Here is a 27,665-nt window from a genome sequence, read left to right as displayed (position 1 = left end):
TTTTATTACAAATGTATTTTGTAGGCTATGTGATGTCACTCCAAATCTTTGTACTCTCCATTGGTGCTCCAGTCCTACTGTACCTCCTTGAAAATTACGCTACCTACCTATATTTCCTGAACTGTAGGCTAAGTTTTATTTTTCTTATGATTCCCTCACTACTTTATTGCTTTGCATACATTTCTCAGTGCCTTTTAATCTGGAAATGTAAGCATCCCATATTTTTTTGGACCCTTTTTATGGGCATTTCCTACCACAAAATTGTGAATGAGTGCATTTAATTTATTTGACTGCGTAAGTAGATACTGATATGTTACTTACAAAGACTGTGGCTGCACAGTCTTTTACAATCTGTAGCCGCAAATGAGGTGGCAATGCAGCGTGTTTGAATCTGGTGTTTGAAATTACGCCGTTTGCATGAGCATTCAACCTCTGTGCTCTGCACGCTCCAAGTTTACACTGATTTTTTAAATTGCCTAACAAGGACAATTCTCTGAACATTGTCCTCTACTTGTGAACCATTAAATAACTCACATTTTGTGTATAAAGCCCCCAGTGTTATCTTAAGGGTCATCGGTCAGACTGAATCTGTGTGAACATTAAGACTAAATGGCATTCTATGGAAGTTAGCAATAAAGAAATTCAAATGTATAAATTAGAAAGGGGTATAAAATAATATCCATGTGTTTGGGCACTGTTGGAATAATAAGCAGGAAGTAGGAGCTGCATTACAGACGTCTAGAAAAGGCTAGTGGCTGAACATAGAGCGAAGGTGCCTCAGTCAACAATATCAAGAGACAATAGGCTTATTACAATGGGCTCATTTCAATCACTTATTTTTCTCCACTTCTTTCTTTTTCTTGCTCCTGATCCGGAAATCAATCTAGGTCCATCGTCTTTAACTTCTTGGGGCGAGAAGTAGAAGTTAGGAACTCTCAATCTTGCCTGAGCAAGGAAACGAGCACATCCTTTGTAGAAGTATTTTTTCAGAAAGCATGACATACAAATGATCGACCTGTGGATCCACTTCTCCCCATCTGCCACACATATGGCATGTTTGCAACTGACGTGGCTTCAAACTGACATTTGAAGGAGCAAGGACATTCCATTTGCCTAATTCATGTTCTCTTGATTTCCCCGTCTTCACTTCTTTTTCAAGACAATTTTCTAGCCTCTCCTGATGGGTGGAGCTAGGAGGAGAAAAAGAAAAAAGAGGAGAACACACCCAATATCAAGACTAGCGTGTATGGGAGTGTGGCAAGAAAGAACCCATGACTCAAGCCCTTCACAAAGCATGTCTGTGGTTTGCTAGAGTATGAGTGTAACCCAGCAGATGTTGGAAGGATTTTTGGCCAGATGAGACCAAGATAAAGCTCTTGTTTTCCAAAATTCATACTGCTACGTGTGGTGTAAACCTAACACTGCTGATGCCTCAAGATACTAGATCCCCACAGCTAAGTATCGTAGAGACAGCATCGTACTGTTTTTCTATTAGCTGGGACGGGCATCTTGCTTGTAAGGAAGAATGAATGGGGCAAAATACAGGGAAATACTGCAGGACACCCTGCTTCAGTCGGCTAAAAAGCAGCATATTGAAACTTTTCATGTACTACTTTTCATATACTAAAATACCTGCTGACCAATAACCATTTTTGGCTTTGAAACGTACTGTTACACATAATTACACACTAACAATACTGATTGGAAAAAAAATCAGCAAATCATTTCTAAGCCAGAAAATATTGACAACTTTCAAGGGGTTAAAACACGTTTGCATGTGCAGAAAGAGACACCACCTAAGACCACACCACACTGAACATGAAACCAAACTGAAATATCAAATTTTAAGCTGTGACCTTAGCTCCCATTTAATCTGCTCATCTCCCCAAAACATTACAGCTGAATAGCGCATGGTACCTGAGCAAGCCTTCTGGGTCTAAAACGGACAGAGATAAAGGACCAAGTGCGTAATGGTCTGTTCGCAAAATGACTGGCCACGTACTGTGCACCAAACGACTGCCCACACAGGACGCACTGTGCACCAAATGACTGCCCACGCACACTGCACTGTCCACTAAAGATTGCTCTCTTTTATATTAGCTTGGTGTAGCCTGAAATTGAAGCAGGAGGACTGGGTCTCACATTGTACACCCAAAAACATGAGCTGGGCTTTGGAGAAAGAGCTATGCTTCGACATAATTTAGACTGCACTTGCAAAAATGGCATTGGCTGCAATATGTTGCAAATATGTTATGGACTTTCTGAAAATGTATCACAGTACAGTAAATGGGTGATTATGCAATTATGGCAACTTTCATGTCCTGTGTACATTTCCTATAATAAATATATCCCTCATATTTTTGTTTATACTAAAATCATATTAGAATCTTTTGAACGGTTTTCTACACTGAATTCTTTTTAATCCTATTTATCTCAGTTTTGTTGTTGTCCGAAGGCCAGTTTTGATCTTTCACTATGTATTCTAATGAGAAAATCTATTTAGGTAAAATAATGTTTATTTGTTTTATAAATATTAATTATATTATTAATATAAATTACCATTTATTTGATTTTTTAATATGAAACATACCTGTACCAGTCGTTTTATTACCAACACAGGAGCAAAAATGCTTGTAAATATTTTTATTTATTTAAAAGTTACTTGGCTACTACTGAAATTTAGTTACAGTCAAACACATGTCTGAGGAGGATAAAGATTTCGGAAGTGATGTCCTGAAAGTGAAGATAAGTCTTGGTAAATGACATAGAGAGTAGAGTAGAGAGTATTTTTATCATCTGTCATTTCCAAACTGACTCTAAAGTTACTTTAATGTTGTATATTTAGTGTACATCAAATGTTAGCAACAAAATAGTGCCTTTGCATGCTAAGTACTGTTTTTAGCGTAATCAGTGTTTAGCTGGCTGTTTGTCACATTGCTTGGCTTGCATATCAAAACATGATAGTGCAGCCTACGTGTTAGCCAGCTATGAACTTTATTTAGTGAAATTATGGCAAGACGATATAGAAACTCCATTAGCTTGCAATATTGGACAATGATAAAGACATGGTCACTTTGCCCACTGGTTTAATTAATTTTACCTTTTGATACCGTATGTCGCTGCACTCCTTTTCAGTTTGGTGGCATTGGTTTTGTTACGGTCCACTGTAGTCCCCAGTTATAGGGGGAAAATCGGGGGCTCGAATATTCATGACCAGGACCAACAGCTTTTCCATGGTCCTCGCTTTTCGGGCATGTTTTGCTGTCCTGGCCATTGGATGGTTATGAGCATTGTGTTGTTCTGGGAACTGAATTTTGGTTGCTTGTCTTCTACAGATCCCTACAGCATTTGTAGATCTCTGCAGTGTGATTGGACAGAGTTAAGAGCGTGCCCAGTACTTATTTTAATTTGCATAAATTCACTCGATTCAATGTAATACAGAGTGCATTGCAGAGATTGCACAGACTTAGCCCAACAGATTTAGCGCTTCCCTACCTAGAGGACATAATTCAACCCTACAGACCAGCTCAACCGCTGTGCTCTGCTGCCACAGGGTGACTTGCACATCCTGCCAGAGGCATGAATACCTCTCGCCTGTCCTGGCTGCAGAGCTTCTTAACCCAACCTCCCCATTCCTATAAGAACTGCTCACTCACTGCCCATTTTCTGTCGCAGTCTGAAGACTCATTTCTTCACACTGTACCTTGACTCCTCTTTTCGATTACCCCGATCCATTGCCATTTGTTTGACCCTCAGGCCCTTGTTATGCTTTGCAGTCTAATCTAGTTGCAGTTGTATTACTGTATTTGCATTTGTACTTACTGTATCTTGGTAATGCAGTTAGTCGTGATTCCTTACTGACTTGCTCCATTTGCCATGTGTACTGGAAATAATGTTCATGGCTGTACAACTATATCTCTGTGAACTGTAGCTTATCCAACCTGTTCTGTAGTTTGTTCTGATGGTCTTGTTATGCAATTTTTGTGTGTCGCTTAAAAGTGTCTAAATAAAATAAAATAAAATAATGTGATGTATTGTAACACATTCTCTATACTGTCCTAGGGTCACTTGTTCATATGTTCTGGTCTTGTTGCAAGCCTGCCTGCTAAGCATGCTGCACCTTCAATTTCACCCTCATATTTGAAAATAGAAACTTAGCATATTTACAAAGCAATTCACATCCGAGAAAGAATTTCTCAGAATATAATTTATTAAGGGAATGGTAGACTATGTACACAAGTAGTTTATTTTCTTCTCTAGCAATATTTGATCAAATTATTTAATTGTTTATAAAGTTATGTAGGGCTCTTCTTTTTCTCTTTTCTAACATATGTATTCTTTCATATACCGAAGGGGGGGGGGGGGGGGGAGTTACATTAATAAATGCTGTACTTGATTTTTGTACAGAAAAAACCCACATCATTGAAAAAAGGAGGAAGAGGTAATGGGGGGTGGGGTTTATAGGCCGTAATCACAGTTTATAGGCAGTATCGCCTTTAGAGTGAAACAAAATGAAAATTATGAACATGGTCATCAAAAACTGAATAGATCAGCTGGCGATTTTTCAACAATTCATGTGTCACTCTTTCCTCATTTTTGAATTAAATTTAGCAAAATTACAAGAACTCAATTGTTAGACAGACAGAAGGAAAAGAAAAATAACACCATTATAGGGCTGTTGTACCTAATTAGGATTGGTTGACTACCCAGCCCTACCTCAGCCCTGAACCAGCCTCCACCTCCCCCCTGCTGCTCACCAGAGTAGAAAGCCCCAGAGTTCCCCCTTGTCCCCTGGGGATAGCTGACCCACTTGATGAAGACGGCAAAGTAAAATGTGTGTTGACATTTTGCAAGGTACCTCGCAAAAGAAGCAAAGAGGAAGAATGGACTCCTGAGCAGAGGAGTGGGGGGGGTCACCCTCTGCATGGAAAATGCGATGCTGGTTTTGCTGCTAAATTGCATTAGCAGAGGGACAGGCGGGAGCACCCAGTCCATTATCTCCGGCTCAGGAGTCAGAACTGCTCCTATCAGACGGGCTCGGCCTCACTGCCTCTGGGGTGGGGGGTGGGAGGTACAATGCCACTTAATTTCACTCAGTTAGCCTGACAGAAAAGGGTGCACTCCAGAAAACACAGCCAAACTCGGCATTTTGCTGTGGGGCAAGACACCATGGTCAGTGACCTATGATGCTGCTGCAGCGCTCACTCACTATATTTTCTTGGGGCATTTTCTCCAGCCCAGTTACTTTTAACATGCTTTTTACAGAAGCATGTTAACCCACAGCTCAGTGGTTCCCAAAACAGGGAGCTCCACGAGGCCCACTTGGAACAACTGACGCCTCATTGGTCTGTAAGTGCTGAAACAGACGTCAATTTAAAAAAAAAAATGGAACAAAGATTTTCACAGTGACTACATCATCGCAATGTTTCCAATAGAATTAGAAATTAAGACTGTGGTCACAGTGACCACAAAACTACAGCGATATTTCCATTAGAATTGCAAAAGCAGTCGACTCTCAACAAGTTTGATGGCAACAGGCATCTTTCACTTTCAACTCTAGGCTTACTAAACTCTGCAGACCAAGAGTGGGCAGAGCTCCCTTGCTACGTATTCAGAATTCCTAGGGGAATTATGGGTGTGAATGGTTAAATGTTTAAATGGTTAACCAAAGCTGAGTTGTAAACGTTTACAAAAAATTACAAATCGATAAACAATTATTTTGGCTGAAATGGTATGCTGAGTTAAATATAAAATAAATGCGCTTTCACCACCAGTGACAAAATGCACAAATTGTTCGGACAATTGAAAGAAAGATTCTGGCTGCGTATAAAATCCCATCAGGCTAGCAATCGACAAGCTAGTTCTAGCAAGCAACCTTTGGCTATTTCATTGGGTTGAGAATGCAAACACCACAGTGAATTGAATACTGCAGTATTATGGTTAACAAATAATTAATGTGTGATTTAAATCTGTCGCTGTGGTAAAAATTTTATACAGAACAGCGGCCATAGTCCTCTTTTTTTCTTCCTGGGGGAGAAACACCCTGAACCACATTGTGAGACCCCACAAAAGGCAACACCTGGAGAGGAACTGCATTAGGATATTATGGTCCTATGACACTGGTCCTAAGACACTGGTCCTATGACGATCTTGTTAACAGCCTACGCCTACTGCATCTCTGTCCTCGTCTACCCCACAAACTGTGAGGCCGATGACGACATTCAGTCTGCTCTCCAGGGATCTGACTGTTTGCTCTGTAAGCCACTGTAAGCTTGCACTGCTGAAACGCCACCTGTGCACATTCAGACTCCAGCCACGCAAGACAAGACCACATCAGGAAGGGCAAAGCATTTGAAAAAGGAGCACCAGAAAAGATGGATAAAACAGCTCAAAAGGAGGAAGAAAGGCTTTTGATTTCACACACCCTCAAACCCCATGGAATGTAAAATGGACAAAATGCACCTCAGGGGGATGCTCAGGCTCCTTTGGCCAATCAGGTGCTCCGGTCTCCCTGTTGAGCTGCACATGTAGTGCCTCCCTCCCGCGCATGTGTGCGAGAGCTCAACTTGTCAACCACGTGTGAAAAGCCTTCCGGCACTGGCAAACTGAGGTTGCAATGACCATGATTGGGTATCAGAAGCAGGATAGAATAGGGAGAAAGCATTTTAAATACTATATATCAAGGTTGGGATTCAATTCCGTCAATTTTGGAAATGAATTGAAATTCAACAAATGAATTGTAGAACACTCAAAATATGGCTTCTATTTAATTTTTTTTTTTTAAGGAGAGCAGTCCACCCTCTTGCATGGGGGAAACGCATATGACCAAAGGCCAAATTTACTAAATGACTGCGACCACTTTTCAGATGTAAAAGCATATTATTACAAGTTCCCTTTATGCTGAGAAATCTATCTACCAAATTGAGCCGATAGTATGCTGACCTAACAGTGAGGCATCTGACTAGACTCAATGAGAGAGAAGTTTCCTAACCAAAGGTGTATGCTGTGGGCCTAATGGAAAAGGGGAAATCTAAATAAAAGCAAAGAAAAAGAAAATGCTACGTGACAACATCCTCCATTTCCACAGGTGACTCACCTCTGTTGAGTGGCTACTGCAGCAGCGTGCTCTCTTGGTGCTTTCGCAGATAGTTTAATTAAATTGTTTATGGGATACAAAAGAAACACTGAGCAAAACTAATTCTCCGGCATGGCGAACAGCCCTCGACTTACAAACTCTACAGGCTTGGAAGAACGCAACATACAGTATACCTGAAAAGCGGCAGAATTAACTAATTAAAAATAATTATTCTCTCGGAAGGTGAGTATGACAGTGTAATATGACGTGCGGTAACCTTCCCTCTAAGTCATGCTCAGCGGTAAATAGCCACGACATGCGGTAATAATAAAGTTTTCCTCAAAGCCGTATCACTGACTGTCCTCACCAAACAAATCTAAGTTTGTGTTCACGTTCTCTCCCACATCAATTAGGAGGCCAATCTAAATCACAGCAAAGCAGCAAGTGCCAAAACAATGTGTGTAATTCCTAGTGCCAAAACAAAAAAGGAAAAAACCAAAAGAAAAAAAGGAATGTCAATGTGTGTAATTCCTAGTTCCTTGGTTTTGGGTATGCACTTTGTTGTACGTCGCTCTGGATAAGAGTGTCTGCCAAATGCATATAATGTAATGTGATGTGGTTGTAACAACACATATCAACTAACATATTTATTTACAATATATACACAATGCCTTCATAACTGTCCTATCACAAGGTCTAGACAAGGTGTCTGCAATGACATCATCCTTACCAGCAATATGCAGTATTCACAGATTGTATGGCTGAAGAGCTAGACTCCAAAGGAATAACCACTGGTTCTTGGTTTTAAACCACTTCAAGAAGGCGAGGGGATTGCAAACTACACTTTCCTGTAGAAATCCCCGGAATACACAGTAACTCTTTCCTGGAATAGGCAGATCACAGATTTTCTGCTGAGCGAGAGTGTACAGGTACATGCCCTTGCCCCACCACATAATAAAACCTCACTCTTAGAGAGATTAATGACTAGCCCAGCCAAGGCTAGTTGTTCAAAAAAATCATCCAACATAGACTATATGGTCTTTCCAGGAACTGCTATATACCACTACTTTCTCAATATATACAGCAACACAGTTAGTCAGGCCCTCTGTCACATGATTCATAAGCCTTTGAAAGGATGAGGGAGCATTTTTTAAGGTACTGGTATACCAAATCAGGTGTAACAAACGCTGAGACTTCTTTAGCCCTACTGGACAAGGGGACATGACAATAAGGCCTCAGGAGGTCAAATTTTGCAGAGCAAATTCAGTCAATACAATCTTCTTTCTGGGAAATTGGACGTGGAGACTGCATTGACCTTCTGGTAATCTATGGATAGTCTCATTGAACCATCTGGTTTAGAAATGGTAACAACCAGAGAACTCCAATCACTCATTCTAAGCTCAATGAGGTTATGGTGCAACACGTATGAGATTTCTTCTCTATTTTTCACCATCTTGTCAGCATTCACCATATATGGATACTGTTTTATAGGTGAGGCATTCCCAATGTCTTTGTCATGGACCATTAAGAGTCGTAAGACCAGGAGTATCTGAAAACAAAGACCTGTATATGTGCATGAGATTCTCAATATCCAGGGGACAAATAATAAAAAAAGGAAACTTGACAATGGAGGGACCACTAAAGCAAGTTTCAATGGGTCTCCTGGGTCTGGCAAAAGCACAAGAACCGTATCTCCAATATGGAACACACAGGCTTTAGCTTATCGGTCATAGCATATTCTCAGCTCCTCCTGTGCTTCTTTGAAGTGGCTCTTGTCTACAGCAGAAGCTGACTTCAATGGGGTTTTAAAAGCAGAAGCAGCCCAATAAGTTAATATGATTTTCTGGGGACAAAAATCTTTCCTTCACCCATTTTAATGGATCTCACGGCCACATACCAATTCTAAGGGACTGAAGCCTGTTGACTAATTTTCAGCATCTCGTACAGCAAAAAGAAGGAAGGGAATACTCTGGTCCCAAACATCAGGATACTGAACACATTAGGTATGAATCATAGCTTTGAGTGTTTGATGACACCTTTTAAGACTCCCTGGGACTGTGGATGTTAAACAGAAGATTTCAGCTGTCTATGCCCAACTGAGGCACTGACTGGAACATGCCAGACATATAATTTGAACCCTCATCAGACAGTATTTCCTTTGGAAGCCCATACTGGGTGAAAAACTTGAGCAGGGCATCCAAAATAGATTTTGAAGCAACATTCCTCCTAAAATATTGTAGCCACATCCATTATTGTTAGTAGATATTTGTTTCCTCATTTTGACCTACAAAACAATTAAAAAGGTTCATCGAAGGCAGACACAGGCATCAATGGAGCTACAGGAGTAACATGATTTGGCTTTCCTACCACCTGGTAAGCATGACATGTACGGCAGAAGGCCACTACATCCTTGTGCATCTTTGGCCAATAAAAATGCTGGAGGACTTTTAATAGTTTTCCTAATTCCTAGGTGACCTGCTGTAGGGGCTCCATGAGCTAAATGAAGTATTTCCTCTTGATGACAAGTGGGCAAAACAGTCTGATGCCTAACATTCCAGTCTTCATCAGTTGGGCACTGAGGCCCTCTATATTTCCATGTCAGCACACCATTATTCAAACAAAAACCTTCAGATCTCATCAAATTTAAGTTCATGATCATCAAAGCAAAGAAGGTCCCTGCTAAGTTCACACAGAGGTCAGACTGATCCACTTCCCCCTCACTCTGACTAGCAGCCTTAGCCTGAGAGTGGAAAAGAGGGGAAAAAGACCTGGATATTCCACCGGTGGGTGAGATGCCACCACTGCAGCTTTTTTAAGGGGATTATCATCCAAATGCATTTCGATGTTTAATGAGACACTATTCTTAAAATCTTCCAATAAAAATATAACCGCAAGCATAATTTTTTTTAGAGATTTTTTTTAGGCCTTTTTCAGCTTTATTGGACAGTAGATAGAGACAGGAAGAATGGGGGCGAGAGAGAGGGAAAGACATGCGACAAATTGTCAGATGGTCGGATTCGAACCGTTGACGTCGCGGCTCACAATGAGCATGCGGTCAGTGCTCTGCAGGCTGCGCCACGAGACACCCCACCGCAAGCATAATTAACGACAATGATGAATTCTGTTGGAAAGTTGTAAAGACACATATTGGGTGGAACAAAATGGCTGCTGATGTTGATCCTTGAGGAAAGTGGTTAAACAAGATTGATCTTATGATATATGCAAGGCTCATCATCGTTGGTTTTAACCGATTTCCTGATTTTCGCCCCGATTTTTTTTTCTTTCTTATTGATGTTTCTCTGCCTTTTAAATGTTTTTGGAATTAATAATGGATTTGGTTCTCCGGACCATTGCCATTGATGCTAAATGAGGATATGCAGCTTCAAGAGTGGGAATCATGGGGGTTGCTGTATTGTTTCTGTTGAGTGTTTGAAAGAGAGCAGGTTGCAGTGAAAAGCTTATTTGGTGCAATAAAGAAAGCGAATGCTGAAGGACTCCTCGTTCTTGTCATTAAGTTGGGTGTGACGCCGAGATTGCTGACGAGTAAATGGTGCAGCTACAGCTAACTAGCTATAATTAGCAGCTTCGGCCAAGAAATCAAAAAGGTGGTTAAATTCCCCTGTGTCGCCTGTTACGACTAGGAATTACACACATTGACATTCCTTGTTTCCTTTTGGTTTTTCCCCATTTTTTTTGTTTTTGTTTTGGCACTTGCTGATTTGATGTAGGGCAGCAGGACACACCTCTGTTCCACAGGTGATTTAGGTCGGCCACCTAATTGATGGGAGGGCAAGAAGTGAACGCAAACTAAGATTGTTTTTTGGTGGAGACATACCGTTTTGGGGAAAAATACCGTTCATTCTTGCTGCACATCGTTGCTAGTACAGATCAGCGACTTAGAGGGAAGTTTTCCGCAAATAGTATCGCACTGTCATTATCCCCTACCGGATTTGGGGAAAATCATCCATGCTGGAGGATTTTGTTTTGCTCTGCTTTTCTTTTGTTTCTTTTATATCCACTCAAACTTAAATTACACTCTCTGCAAAAGCCTCAAGATCACGCCACCGCAAAAGGCAGAACGATTGGGCTGGCCCTGGTGAGGATAGGGAGGGCGTCTTCCAACCAAGGTGAATCACCTGTGGAAATGGTGGATGTGTCCCGTGCCATTTTGTTTTTCCTTTTTCCATTAGGCCCACAGCACATACCTAAGGTTAGGAATCTCTCGATAATTAAGTGTAATTAGGGGCATAACGTTTCGGCCAGCAAACTACAGGCTTAATTTGATTAATAGGTTTCCCAGCACAGACAGATTCGTAACACTCCCAACTACAGTTTGGAGACAGAAGGAAAAAGGAACACTGTGAGAAGAGTACCAGTTCATTTCGTCTTCTAAAAAGCATAGAAGTTGAGGTCCTTCCATGCTTGTTTTGTCACTGCACTACTATGTTATAAAACAATGTTGTTGCTAAAACAACGGTATCATAAAATAGTTTATACAAATAGAACCGTTATTTTTACTTTTTTAGCTGTTCAATGGGAATAAACACACTCTGGCCATGCGGCTTAAGGGATTAAACAGGGTTCCATCATATTTTGTATTAGAATAACTTTGTCATGCATTATTATGGCAATGTTAGGCCTAATTCTTGTATATGTCACTGTCCAAACTTCGCTTAATGCTGCGCAGCCTACACATTATCAGATATTTTTTTATCATTACATGACTGTGTGCTACAGCTACTTTGTAACATCTTGTTTTGGCGAACATTAAAATGTATATTAAAGCATCCAGGGAGCACCATAATTCATTGGGCACATTTTTATTTATGTTATTTATGTTCTGTACTCTAGCACTTTTGAGTTTGAAAATATACAATGAAATATATTAGTTGAAGTGCAGACTGTCAGCTTTAATTTGAGGGTATTTTCAATAATATCGGAGGAGTATTTGTTGAATTGGCTTCATATGTCTTTCGTTAGGCATGTACAGTGGTGTGAAAAAGTGTTTCCCCCTTTCTGATGTCCCTTTTTTTTTTTTTTTTTTTTGCATGTTTGTCACACTTAAATGTTTCAGATCATCAAACAAATTTAAATATTATTCAAAGACAACACAAGTAAACACAAAATGCAGTTTTTAAATGAAGGTTTTTATTATTAAGGGAGAAAAAAAAATCCAAACCTACATGGCCGTGTGAAAAAGTGATTGCCCCCCCCCTGTTAAAACATAACTTAACTGTGGTTTATCAAACCTGAGTTCAATTTCTCTAGCCACACCCAGGCCTGATTACTGCCACACCTGTTCTCAATCAAGAAATCACTTAAATAGGACCTGCCTGACAAAGTGTGAAGTAGACCAAATGATCCTCAAAAGCTAGACATCATGCCGAGATCTAAAGAAATTCAGGAACAAATGAGAAAGAAAGTAATTGAAATCTATCAGTCTGGAAAAGGTTATAAAGCCATTTCTAAAGCTTTGGGACTCCAGCAAACCACAGTGAGAGCCATTATCCACAAATGGCGAAAACATGGAACAGTGGTGAACCTTCCCAGGGGTGGCCGGCCGACCAAAATTACCCCAAGAGCGCAGCGACGACTCATCCAAGAGGTCACAAAAGACCCCACAACAACATCCAAAAAAATGCAGGCCTCACTTGCCTCAGTTAAGGTCAGTGTTCATGACTCCACCATAAGAAAGAGACTGGGCAAAAATGGCCTGCATGGCAGAGTTCCAAGACGAAAGCCACTGCTGAGCAAAAAGAACATTAAGGCTCATCTCAATTTTGCCAGAAAACATCTTGATGATCCCCAAGACTTTTGGGAAAAAACTCTGTGGTCTGACAAGACAAAAGTTGAACTTTTTGGAAGGTGTGTGTCCCATTACATCTGGCGTAAAAGTAACACCGCATTTCAGAAAAAGAACATCATACCAACAGTAAAATATGGTGGTGGTAGTGTGATGGTCTGGGGCTGTTTTGCTGCTTCAGGACCTGGAAGACTTGCTGTGATAAATGGAACCATGAATTCTGCTGTCTACCAAAAAATCCTGAAGGAGAATGTCCGGCCATCTGTTCGTGACCTCAAGCTGAAACAAACTTGGGTTCTGCAGCAGGACAATGATCGAAAACACACCAGCAAGTCCACATCTGAATGGCTGAAGAAAAACAAAATGAAGACTTTGGAGTGGCCTAGTCAAAGTCCTGACCTGAATCCTATTGAGATGCTGTGGCATGACCTTAAAAAGGCGGTTCATGCTCGAAAACCCTCCAATGTGGCTGAATTACAACAATTCTGCAAAGATGAGTGGGCCAAAATTCCTCCACAGCGCTGTAAGAGACTCATTGCAAGTTATCGCAAAAGCTTGATTGCAGTTATTGCTGCTAAGGGTGGCCCAACCAGTTATTAGGTTTAGGGGGCAGTTTTTCACACAGGGCCATGTAGGTTTGGATTTGTTTTCTCCCTTAATAATAAAAACCTTCATTTAAAAACTGCATTTTCTGTTTACTTGTGTTGTCTTTGACTAATATTTACATTTGTTTGATGATCTGAAACATTTAAGTGTGACAAACATGCAAAAAAATAAGAAATCAGGAAGGGGGCAAACACTTTTTCACACCACTATATATATTCATTTGTGTTGTCAGTGAATATTGAAGATGTTGATGTCTAGTCTTGATTCTAGACTGTGCAATTTGGAGATTGTTGTTGGGGTTTAACGACAAGAGGAAGACAGCAGTGTCGATGCAAATTAAGCTAGCCGTCATAAGGCTCAGAAATCAATCAATCAGGACCACTGCAAAAACCCTGGCCATGCCCAAGTCAACTGTTCGGCAATGGACCAACAGATCCAAAATACTCTCCTGGATGCAGGTGTAGATGTGTCAAAGACTATACCAACAGGACTACACTACAAGATGCAAATCAGTGATAAGCCTGAAGAACAGAAAGGCAAGATTACAGTTTGCTAAAAATAACCTAAAAGAGCCCCAGGAGTTCTGGAAGTCTTGTGGACAGATGAGACAAATACCAGAGTGATGGAAAGAGGAAAGCGTGGAGAGAAAAAAAGGAAATGCCCGTGATCTAAAGCATACCACCTCATCCATGAAACATGGTGGATGAGGTGAGTTATGGCTTGGGCCTGTATGGCTGCCAGTGGAATGGACTCACTTGTCTTCATCGATGATATGACTGCAGACTAGAACAATGAATTCTGAACAGAAGTATTTTATCATGCAACAAGACAATGACCCGAAACATACTGCAAGAGCAACGAAAGGGGGTTTTGATGGCCAATAAGCGGAAAATCCTTGACTGGATCTGAATCCAATTGAACATGCATTTTACATACTGAAGAGGAGACTAAAGACAAAAAGACAAGCAGGAACTGAAGATAGCTGTAGTATCAGCCTGGCAGAGCATCACCAGGGAAGATACCCAGCATCTAGTGATGTCTATGCATCACAGACTTCAAGCAGTTATTTTATGCAAAGGATCTGCCACCAAAAGTTAAAAATTATTACTTTATTCTACATTGATAAACTGTCCAATATTTTTGATGGGGGGGGGGGGGGGGGTTGTTCTGACTGGCCTGATGGAGACACAGAGAAATATGCCACGCTAATGCACGAAACTAACATCAAAACATAGTTTGTTGCCAATTAGCCTACTTTTGCTCCACAAATTAGGGGAGAACCAGCACAATTCTAATGCCTCACAATTGTAACAAATGCTTTTTCTCACCCAACAGTATAAGCACGGATGTGAAAATGCATTCATATATGCACTGTGTTGTCCTCTAAATAGTCTGCAAGTTTGAGCTTTGTGCATTAAACCCTGCGCAATTCATCTAAAAAAAAAAACGGGTTTTTAAGTAAATGAATGTAGTGTTCTTTGATGTTTGGGCTCATTAAACCAAAACAGACACCATTTTGATCATGTATCCCCTGGCTCCAAGTCCGCATGTATTTGGCTCGTTTTGCTTACTCACATAAATGAAAATGCAATGGAACAGCAAGTCTATCCCTATGAGGCACAGTTGTAACACGTCTTACAATTGTGGGGATATTCACTGTACATGTTAGCATACGCTAAGCTACAGAGACAAATTACAGTGAATCAGATTTGCTAGCTTGTGGTTGGTTTTAAAGCAAATGAAGAACATGGCCATTTAAATCATGATTATGTTTCCATTGATACACAACTCTAATAATGTTTTAACCAGTTGTAACAGGTGCAATTTGTGTCTCTTGTGCACAGAATCTGGACAAGAGTCAAATACAAGAAACCACAATCTCATTCAATCTCACAAATAAACTAAAATAAATGGCATTCCTAACTGGTTGCTGGTTTAAACGTTCATGCATGATATGCTGCTTTGAGCCAAGAGTTTTTTGTCCTGTAAAATAATGCAGATGTTAACAATTTATTCAGTTAAGTTTCATTGTTACAATTGTGCCGCACCTCGATTAAAGATGTCACACACATGTCATTTTACATGTCTTTAAATAGCACACAACCGTTTGTGATCACCTCAAACCTAACATTGTCTTATTCAAGCAAGTGTATGCACTTTGCAGTTAAATTTCACCGTCTTTGATTACCTTGGAGTAATCGAGTAAGAAGTGAAAAATGTTACAATTGTGCTGGTTCTCCCCTACATATGTGCCCCCTACATATGTATAGGACTGGAATAAAAAGAAAAATGGTGTAAAAACACATACTATGGAACAGATAAAACAAAAATAGTTTGACATAAAACTGGAGGCAAAATGATAACATTTATAGGAGACGTTGCTGTATGGAATTACATACGGCGACAGTCATATGTTTTCACTGCCCCAAGAACCTGAGGATGGAAAGCACCTGAACATGTTCTGGAATTGGACAGGAACAGTGCACAAACTCAGGAGGAGGTGTCTGGGTAGTCAGAACTGTGAACCTTACCAAAGAAATTGGCTTGGTCTTCGAATATGTGCTCTCTGAAGTAAATCAGCGCACAGGATGGGGATGGACGAGTGCCTTAACACTCCGGAAAGGAGACAGGATTCAATTTTGTTTCACACCTGTTTCTACCATCTCATCTATTTTCAGATATAATGTGAAATTATCTTCAGAAGGACACAAGATGCCTATTGAAGTCAGCTAGCAGTATAAAAAAGCAGTTCTGAATTTATACTTCCACATACACGTTAGGGTATATAATGAATTGTGAATACAGTTTTACCTTCTCCTGTTACAAGTTTATTTGTCTATATTCCTTCCGCACCCCCACGACTCTCAATTTGCAGAGATTCTTCCAACTGTTATTCTACTGGTGTTAATATTATGTCCTTTGCTGGACCACCACCTGTGTCTTTTTTTCAAGCTATCTTTGCATCCATAGCCTACTGTTGGTTTTATTATAGGCCTACCTATATATATTTCTGTAAATGTAAGTTTTCTTTTTGTTGTGGTAGCTCCATACCCATTTCTCAGCACCTTGTAATCGGAGCTAATGTTTTTGCATTGCGACTGTTTCCTTTGTAAATCTGGCCCCAGGAGTCACCGGCCCAATGGACTGCGCTACACAGCCAAAACATGACTTTTTATTCCCAATTATATGAATTTTCTGAAAGGTGATCCGTGTCGAGGATTCCAGTGCAATGATAAGCTCTCCCGGGTGGCTATCGCGTTAGCCTGCGCATCTGATAAGACTCTTGAAGCGACGCCCTCGCGGCTGTCTGGGAGCCATGCCAGGGAACACGCAGAGAGAAGGACAGTTTTAGCCTTGTTTTTTTTTTTTTTTTTAAGGCTCCATAAGCAGTATGTGGAAGGTTCTGGATAACACAGGGAGCTGCAGATTTATGGCATCCTGTAAGATAATTCTCTTTGGTGACACAGTACTGTATCACCCTGCTGGCTGAATACACCTCACAGGGAGTAACTGAAGATGGCCTTGCCACCCTCCCTCAACATGTGCAAAGTTCACATGAGGTGCATGAGACCATAATAAATCTTATTTACAGTATAACTGATGCTAAATATATTTGGAAGTTGCTACTTTAAAACAGAGTCCTTAAGGTACTGTACTACAGACCCAACTGCCAGTGGCCATGTTTACATGCACATTATTATTACAATCTTATTCAGAATACCCAAGTATTACGGTCACAATAAGGTATAAACACCTTATTCCAAAAAGCAAAACAGTTAATTTCTTCTTCCGAAATATGATAAATCTGAATAAGGTTGCATATGCATCTAATAATCAGCAAATGAAAACCATGTATAAGCCTGATTCCATTTACAACTGGTTCATTCCATGAAAAGAGTACATTTTGCATCCCCCAGAAACAATATGCAATGACAATAGATATTCTCCATTTTGAAATACACTTTATTAGGTACACCTTTCTAGTGTTGGGTAGGACCTCCCTTTGCCCCCAGAAAATCCTACATTCTTTGTGGCATGGACAAAATTCCTTGGAGATTCTGGTCCATGTTGACATGATAGCATCACGCAGTTGCTGCAGATCTGACGGCCACACATTCATCCCATAGGTGCTCCATAGGATTGTGATCTGATGACTGTGAAGGACAATGGAGTACTATTGTTGTCATATTCGGAGAACCAGCTTGAGATGACGTGTGCTTTGTGACAAGTAGCCATCAGAAGAGGTGTAGACTGTGCTACAAAGGGATGTTCATTGTCAGCAACAATACTCAGGTAGTCTGTGACGTTGCAATGTTCGATTTGTATTAAAGGACCTAATGTGTGCAAAGGAAACACTCCCCACACCATTACACCACCACCCCCAGCCTGAACCATTGACACAAGGCAGGATGGATCCATGGATTCATGTTGTTTATGCCAAATTCTGACCTTACCATCTGCATGTCGCAAAATAGAGATTAGTCAGACAAGGCAATGTTTTTCTAATCTTCAACTGTCCAATTTTGGTGAGTCTGTGCCCACTGTAGCCTCAGTTTCCTGTTCTTAGCTAACAAGAGTGGAACCTGGCTTGGTCTTCTGCTGGTGTAGCCCATCCACTTCAAGGTTAAACCTGTTGTGTCTTCATAGATGCTCTTCTGCATGCCAATGCAATGCATGGTTATTTGAGTTACACGCCTTCCTGTCAGCCTCCTATCACCAGCCTGACATTGCTCATTAACAAGGTGTTTTCGCCCACAGAACTGCCACACACTGTATGTTTTTGTTTTTATGTTTTTTGCACCATTCTCTGTAAACTCTAGAAACTGTTGTGTTTCAAGCAGTAGTATCACCCCGTCTGGCATAACAATTATTCCAAAATCACTTCAATCACATTTCTTCCCCATTCTGTCTGGTCTGAACAACAAATGAACTTCTTCAGCATGTCCGCATGCATCAACAAACTGGTCTATGTGTTCCTAATAAAGTAGTCACTGGGTGTATGTCATCACTTTAAAACCAATTAAACAATATAAATATAATTATGAGATTAAAAACACATGCATTTGGCCTGTCCCTCATTTCAATTTGTAATATACAGACATTATGTTTTAAACATCATGTTTTCATGAAGTTTACAGTGTCCTCAGTGTTGAAATGGTAATTCATGAAATCAATATATAAATACTTAAAAGTATATATATATATTTTATGAATATATATTTGTCTTAGTCCCTTAATTCAGTCAGCCTCGAAAGAAACCCCTTGAAAAACAATGGAACATTCCTTGTGTTACATGAATCACAGGATGTAGCATCAGACCATAAAGACAATGGTTCAAGGACATGTTTTTCACATTTCTAATTTACTATTTTTGATTTTTTATAATATTTGAATAAGGGGGAGAAGCATATGTCATCCCTGTTACGCTAAATCCATGTATAAACTGTTTATTTTTCACATGATGACCAATTTCTACGATCACCTTTTGACTGCATACCATATGTCCCTGTGACCTTCAGATAGCTGAAAGGAGTAGTCTAAAATAGACATGGATACTGGAATTGTTATCTGAAAACCAGTACTCATAAAAACTGTAATACAAATAAATGTACTGATATTAAGTGGAATACCATAAAGTGCTGCAGTGAATCTTGAGAGGAAAAGCTTTGGTACCTCTTTGACAATGTAATTTGCTTCATCCCTGTCCCCCTGCCAGTCACTACCTGCCATATGGAAAGCCAACAAGACATGCAGTACGCCAAACGTATGGTAAAGGTAGAGTGAAATCTATTATTTTTGCTATATACTTTAAGTAAGGCATTTGGACTCAAAAGATGAATATGCCATTTACATACGGTATGTTGCATTTTGCTGAAAAAGTGGTTTGTGTTGAGCCATCAATAACATAGGTATTTAGGTATATAGCAAAAATACAAATTTGACCATTCTACCCTTTTCACATACAGAGGGCCTCTATAGTTGGAACATTCAGATTCAGGCACAAATGAGGTTAGGTGTGATAACATGTCTTCTACTAAACCTATGCCTAGATTTGCACTGCAAACTGTTCTCTGTCAGTTCAGTAATATTTACACAATTATTAATATTCTAGAAGGATGGGTGCAGCTGAGGTTTTACATTTCATTGCAATTTTTTTCCAAACGTTGAACTGTTGTTATTAGTGGTTGTTAATGCCCTCACTTGTATGTATAATTCTGTGGCATTTTCAGTAACATTCCCGTACACAGCTGTCATACATTTTTCCGACAACTTAGGAGATTCGAGTTGCTTGCAGAGAAATTGGCCTGATGTTAATACACATTACATTGTATGCAGGCCTGACTGTACAAAATGTTATTTTTTGCTAATGTATTTTGTGCACTGTATCCGTAATAGATTCTACCACAAGAATTAATATTAGACCTTCTGTATCAAACCTAGAACAAAATATATCACTCAAATGCGAACACTGAACTATAAAATCATTGTGTCTTCAACCCAATGACTCGTCTGGATTTGACAAAAATAGAGATGAAATAGTAAAAGTAAATAAATAGCATTTTACCCCTTTGACAGGGTAAAAATAACAATGGCCTTTTAAGGACTTGGACCTGGGAAGCTTTATCTTTTAAATGTTAGTTTTTCCTGTGAATATGTGAGGTGTCACTTATTGAAAATCAGTTACCCAGCCATAATTGTTATGAAAAGGAAAATATTTCAAAAACATGAATCATTTCATCTAAAAATGAACTCATAGATAATAATCTAAATAATCTCAAAATGAGCATAGAGAGGGACCAAAATGCTTTAAATATAAATAACATTTACATATATATTTATAACATTCTTTTACAATTATTTATGCATATGTCCATAACAGGGTTGACAAAATCCAAAACATATTTAAGATAATTATTTTTAAAAGGGAAAATGTATACAGCCTGAGATGGCCTGATACAATAGAATATCAATTCAAAGTTGTGCAAAAATATGAACTTTTCAAATGGTACCCTTTTTCGTGGAATGACCCGACTCTTAAATATTGCCTGCAGATTTGCAAAGTGTCTTGAGTTTTGAAGTCAGCCATCTAGTTTATTGTAAAAAAAAATGTCACAGCAAGCACAAAGCACTCACTTCTGGACTGACAAGGAGACAGAACCCTTAGTTTCAGTATTAAAATAAACACTGTGCAATACATGGATAGCAGAAAACATTGAAATAGTGAAATAGTTTAAAGGGCTGTAGAAGACAAAATGAAAGATGCTTTGTTCAGTCGAAGCAGTCAGTGCTACAGGACGGCAGCCCAGTAATTCTTCCAAGCGAATGAAGTTTAAAATTCACTGGGTGTGAACCACTGGCATTGTTTTGTTTCTTTGCCTTAAAAATAGGGCTGTCACTGTTAACTCATGCGATTAAGCCAAAATAAGAAAATACAATTAACTGCATAAACACATTAATCATAAAACATTTGTCACAGGTTAATGCCCTAATTTTCAGGCAAACAAACAAAACGATACCAGTGGTTCACACTGAGCAAAAAATAAACACTTCATGCACATGGAAGAATTACTTACAGGACATGGCCCTGCAGAAAGCAGGAAAACTGAATATTCAGCTAGCCATTCAGCTAGCCGTGAAAAGGCATTTGCCCCCTTCAAGTGTTTTGTGTTTACTTTCGTCTAATAGTATATTTTGCATGAAGATCTGAAACCATTCAGAGTTACAAATATGAAGTAATAGAGGTAATCAGGGAGGGGCCACATACTTTTTCCTAGAATAGGAATAAAATTGGGATATTCCTTTCATGTAAACAGCATAAACTGAATATGACCCTAACCAGAGTAAGAATCATTATTCAAATAATATTAGAATATGGTATGGTTAGTCAATGTGGCCAATGTGAGAGAACACATTTTTTGACCCACCTGTTTTTTAAAGGTAACCTAGTATGTATGTATAGCGGCTGTACTTATATGTTGAATTTAATAACACAGTGAAACATTTTTAATGGTAGCACACAGAAAAAAGACTGCAAAGCTACAAAACATTGTGTTCAATAGGTCAGAGGAAGGTAGACGTATAGATTTTTTAATAATTAATGTATGTTTATTATCCAAGCTGTATCTACACGTACCTGAACTTCACAGCTCACAAAATGTTGCTGAGGTGAGCCAAAATTTCTATTTACTTTTTTTTTTTTAACACCAGCACTCTGGGATTTGTCCTCTGAATACTTCCCACCTATTTCATGTCATCTCAGTTCTAACTGCCATTTTTTCTACTGGGCAGATGATATAATTGCCTGCTCTTAAAAGAAACATGAGCAAAACACAAGGCAAGTGCGTATCTGTCTGAATGTTAGCACTGCAGCAGAACCACTCAGAACGTGGGAATGAAGTGAAGAGGCAGGTGTAAACACAAAGAGGATGTTCTCAGCATGACGCAGCAACTGTGGCATTTTGTGATTTATTGGCAGTAGTCGTCAAGCGCCGCTTGCAAAGACTCGGTTTAAAGCGGGGCCAGAAAACGGCGAAATTAGTGGCCGACGCCGCGGGGATGATTTACGTGCGTGACCGGGTGTGCACCTCGTCTGCACTTACCTTCACCTACGATCCCAAGGACCTCAAATTTATTCATCACATCACCGATGTCAGGAATCTTCATGAAGACAAATGACGGCGGAGGTTTGGCCTGGGGGGGGTGGGGGGGAGGAGGCTCAGTGAGGCGTGTCCTGGGGGGAGGGGCGCATGGGGGCAGCCGGCGGGAGGTCCCCGGTGGAGCCTGGACTCTGCAGGAAACGGCGCATGCTACATGCTCGCGCCGCTAACATACGCGCACACCTGCACAGGAAGAGACGGGGGGAAGAAACCAGGGGTCAGAGCAGCGAGGAATCAAACCAAGGACACTGGCACATTCCTCCACAATACCTCCCCCAGCCGCCCTGCATTTCCCCGGCTGGTTGAGGTGGGGGTGATTCTCAACAACATTAGTGACAACAAACATGGCAGCTACTGTGTTAAAGACATCAACGCTTTCATTAGGGACAGGCCGCATGCGATCGAGCGCAATTTAATCTCAACAAACAGTTCTTGCGCTTGCGTGGAGAATAATTCACCAGCCAGACAGTGGAAGGCGCTATGTAAAGACAGATGAAAAATGCAGGAGGGCTGAATTATTCTGAGACCGGTCTGCCCAAGATGCACGAACACAGAGGACAGCCACGTCTCGCTGTGCGTGTAGTTCTGCCATAAAGGTTGCTCCCCACCTCCTCTGCATACATGCCAATGAAATCTAGAAGTCTGAACCGACAGCTGACCTGCTGTGAGAACGCGTACCTGCAAGATATGCATTAACACTGGACGATAAAACGCATCGCAGAGAGGTCAATTAAAATACACTTGTGAAGTCTAAAAAGTTAACTTGCCCCACTTTTACAAATCACCATTTTACTTTTTTAAAGCGGGGATTGGCTGTTTTGGTGCACAGGTAATATTTCAGACTGGCATATCATCAGCCAGCATCACAACAGCACAAAGTTTCTTTCCTTGTTTAACTGTAATACCTTCTATCTTCCACAGTGCTCCTCCACTGAATTCATTATCTGCTTATGTTTATTGGGGTACATCCTGTTATTTCCTTTTTTTGGTTTTAATGAAACCAATCAGCATAAAAAAACAGAGATTCCAATGGACATCAAGAAGTTATAAGCCTGAAAGGCTGAAACCAACCAAGAGAAAATATAAAAAATGATGCACCATGCCCAAACTACAGCAGCAGTCATTAAGATGAGGTAGGTTCCCGGCATCATTAATCTCTCTTATGTCATGTCATCAGATAGGGGCAGCATAAGAGCACGTCTCGCTGACGTAACGGGGCAGTACCTCGGGGACCCCTCGATAGGCTCAGGACCGCTGGCCTCGTAAATGTGCCTGCGAGGTCCGGCACCAGCGCTGCTTTCTAGCGACGCTTTGACGAACAGTCAGGAAAAGTCCTCTTTCATGACTGTGGGTCAGGGTGTGTGGAAGAGGATACCACCGAGAGATTATACCACCGCCTCGTTTTTGCTCAGCTAGCTCTCCTGCTCCCCACACCCATACAAAACAGAAGCCCCTGTAGCTGTACTGGATACAACATTAAAGGGTGCAACATACTCTACACAGTGAACATAAATCCAAACCCAGACAGAGGACATACACAAGCTCTTGGCTTTATACATCACATTTTTTCATTTGGCGCCTGGAAACACGTGGAATTGCAGCACACGTTTGCCTCGAGCGACAAAATTTGGACTGCACATTTTCCTATGCAAGGACACAAGAAACAGTGAATCTCCTTGCGTCATTGTGTTTGTTTCCCTTGCGTAGAATATGTAACAGGCTTAAAACACTAGCTAAGGGCAACAGCCAGTGCACCCGGCCCAAAGACGGCTCTCGTTGCTCTTCTGACAGACAGCCACTCTGTTAAAAATCAGATGCATACTCGAAGGGTTACAATCGAGTGGTAGTCATGGATACGCATTCCTGGTTCAAAGCCTGTATCTGAATTTCTCACCCATGACCCTCTCTCCCCGAGCTGGAATCTGCTGGATTCCTGGGCTCGTTCCCTGTTTATCGAGCGATCAGCCGTCGGCAGCGTGGACTTTGCCCGAGCAAACGCGGTGTGAGGCCCACTTCTACAGTCCTCCGTTGCCCCTCTTCATCTCTGTCGCTCTCCTCTCTCTCTCTCTCTCTCTCTGTATGGTGACTGTGACCAGGCCAACAGCAATGGGAGTGATGGCCTACCTCTCTCCAGCAAGCAAGCGTGCGGGTGGGTGGGGCCTGCAGCTCTGTTACAAAATTAAAATTACAAGAGCGTGCACAGGGCAGTGCTCTCAGAATGTCAGACGAGTCTCCTGGGCTGCTGTAATTTTGGTAGTGTGTCACATTGGAGGAAGTAATAAATAAACAGCGCTGCATCTTTACACGCCTAAACCTGACACATCCAACACAACACACGCTCTGAGCTGCATATCCCACAGTGCATTGCACTAGGTCACGACCCAGGCAGACAGAAGAGCGGTGTTCAAACCAAAACGGTGAAAGTCACATCAACTAGCTTCTGTCATCAACGCACACTCTGTTTAAACTGTATGACCAAAATATCTACTAGTTTTTGAACTTCGGGAGTGCTGCTGATGTAGTAAGCCATTAAATATTGAAAAGCAATTGGGAAGCGACATGATGTAACATTTCTGAATTACATTTTTTTTTTATAAGTATTGTGAATTTCATAATATGAAAGTACACAGAACATTTTGTCAGTGTACATGTTTTCAGGTTTTTTTCTTGCTTTAATGCCAAAGATATGATACTCCAAAATCAACACAAATCCCAATTTCCACTCGTGAGTGACTTTTTGAGTGCCACTCTTTTTTTAAGAGCCAAAATCTCTAGAACGACAATTCCAATGAGGCTAATGTTCTGCATGTTATCAATCGAAAGAATATTTAGACAAAGTCTGAGACCGAGACGAGAGAGTTTGCAAGCTTACTTATCGTTTGCAGTTCGCAAACGATAAAGCCTAGTCTACTCTCCAACCAACGATGATTTTAGACATGATCGCATTGTGAAAAAGCAGAAATGATTTTACAATGTTAAATGATGTTGCAGGATTTAACATTGTAAACCCAAAATTCATGAACCGCTGGCAGTTCGCAAGCATACTTTCTCTCCACTGAATGAATGAGTGTCTGTGAACAAAAATCGTTCGGGCAGCTGCTCTCTCACTCCACTGTGCGTACGAGTGTCTGAACAACTCATTCAGGGAGTTGTGAGTGTATATATAATAATATATTATTTATATTATTTCTTTTTTATTTACATATCTCACTTATTTTTTTATTTTACTTTTATTTACTTGTTTTTCCAGTCAATTGAAACCCCACTGCGGCAAACACTAAAGGGAGCAATAGGGATGCATCGGCCAACGATCGGTATCGGCCAGTAAAACTAACAATTTGTACAATTGGCCATCGGCAGAACAACCAATGGTCAGTTCTGTCTTGTCCTGTCTTGTCAATCAAAAGAAAGTCTATTGGTTTATTTGTAATCCAAGACTTGGTTTTCATTTTCCTCTCAGATACAAATTAGTTGCACTTTGTTTCCCCTATTATTTTACAGGCCTGCTGGGCTGCCAGGCCAACAAAATCCTTTTTATTAAATCAGAAAATAACACCAAATATCTTGGCTATTAGTTTGGAAATCAACAATCATTCACGATCGGGAGCCTCTGCTGGGCGCTGCTCCGAAACACAAGTCAACTGCTGTGTTCCAAAATGAGTCAACTTGACACGATGAAAGTGCAACCCACTGCGCAGTGGATAGGACTGATATTTAATATTTTCTCATGGAACCGCAATGTCACTGTATGTCTCTTGTTTGTACTGTTAATAGTAGCCCACAACCTAATGTTACCACATTGTATCGATATGGTTAAATATTACCTCCATCATTCAAAATAATATGATTGCATCAACTTGAAACAGTCAGCAAGCTAGCATTACACAGATCCTTGACCCAGCTGTTGGGTCCTTGAGCAAGGCCCTTAACCCCACAGGAGATTATGTCCTGCTTAGTCTAATCAACAAAGTCGCTTTGGATAAAAGCATCAGCTAAATAACAATTATTATTATGCATTATTATAAAGATAATATATTATGTTTCAATATATTAACAGTATATATAGCAGTATACAGAGACACTTCCATAAGGGTACATTCTGCACTGGAGGACAGCCAAGAATACAAACACCGTCACTGTCCTAAACCGTGTGGCTCAGCCTTGAATTTAACACACCCAGAACGAAAACACCCTCCCACACACACATAACACACACACTGCCTCTTCCTTCCCATGGTCCTTCTGTGCACTGCTTGCTTCTCAGGAAAGCCTCTGCATTATTGAAGGAGCAGATTATGAATTATGTCTGGAAGTCGCTGCGCATACCAACATCTTCCCAGCCACAGAGACACAGCCTGCCACCACTTCCTTGTCACAGAGAGGCTCTCCACTCACATGGCAACCAGTCACGCACTCTGCATTTCTTAAATATGCACAGGATGCAGGGAGCGCGTCGGAAACTGCAAAGGGAAAACTGGTGGTGGCACTCCTGGACATACAGTGTGACTGCTGGTTATTAAACATACATTTTTACTGTATAATGGTCTTTAATATGAATGACATATGTTCTAAAAAGCCAACCCTTAACACAAATAGGCTATATTTAGGAATAGTTAGGGGGAAAAAAGTTTTCTAAAAGCTTTTACAAAAAGCCTTTTTCTAAATAATTAGCTAAATCAAATGGATGAACGTAGGTTAATCCCACCCCAAAAAGAGGCAATGTACTACTGTAGAGCCTGAAAGTCTTTGATCACTTACAATATATTTAGGTTCACTTGAAATAGTGCCATGTGAAACCAAACAAAACCAATGGGAAAAAGCAATAAAGTATGAACCCATCCACAGAAGCAAACAGAGTATATGTTTGAAAGTGCCCTTAAAGCATGAACCAGCCTACAGAAATGACCTTAACCATTAATGCCACTGCCCAGTCTTCCCACATCTGTCCTCCGCTCACACACAAGTGAAGAAGAAACTGTACCACCTTGCTTGGCTGTTTTGCCCAGAGAGAGATTGCAGTCGGACCGTGTTCATTCATGGTTTCGGCATGCCACAGCTGCCACCCCAACACGGCACTAAGAGCGGAGTACCCTCAACTCATATTCCAGCACAGAGACCTTCACCGCTGACACTGACAAGGTACAGAGACACATTAAATGAATCAGGCTTCATTAGTATTAAGGATCATTTTCCTAATCTGCACTGTAACAGCCAAATGAATGGTTGCACATTAGTATTTCAGCCAAAAACCGGTAAAGTTTCAAATGTTCTAAAGGCCTCTATAAATTTTCCTCATTTTTTGGCTTTGGTCAGACAATACAATCATTCACTTAACCATTAGGCTACACTTATTCTTTTTGACTTTGCACCACCGTCAGGACATGTGCCTGCTCTTCGCAGTCCCTTTAACTGTCCAAGTAGTGATTTACGGCGCAGTCAAAATCTTAAGACCGTCACAAATGGTTGGACCAGAGTTTAGTAGGCGAGAACAGACCCGATCGTTACTTCAAAATTTACCACATTC

General features: G+C 40.6%; 1 protein-coding gene across 2 annotated transcripts in view; it reads right to left on the bottom strand.

The window, feature by feature from the left end:
- cdkl5 (cyclin dependent kinase like 5) overlaps positions 1–27,665 on the bottom strand; it is a 144,350-nt gene that overhangs the window by 100,145 nt on the left and 16,540 nt on the right. For both annotated transcript variants that reach the window (XM_061234360.1, XM_061234361.1), the window contains exon 2: positions 22,085–22,324. In XM_061234360.1, the coding sequence (XP_061090344.1) occupies positions 22,085–22,148 (64 nt within the window). In that variant the 5' untranslated portion in view covers positions 22,149–22,324. The remainder of the gene's footprint in view (positions 1–22,084; positions 22,325–27,665) is intronic.

This window comes from Conger conger, chromosome 3, assembly GCF_963514075.1.
Source record: "Conger conger chromosome 3, fConCon1.1, whole genome shotgun sequence".
In the NCBI taxonomy this organism is placed as follows: domain Eukaryota; kingdom Metazoa; phylum Chordata; class Actinopteri; order Anguilliformes; family Congridae; genus Conger; species Conger conger.
The sequence above is the reverse complement of the archived record's forward strand: the minus strand, read 5'-3'. Positions and strand labels throughout refer to the sequence as shown.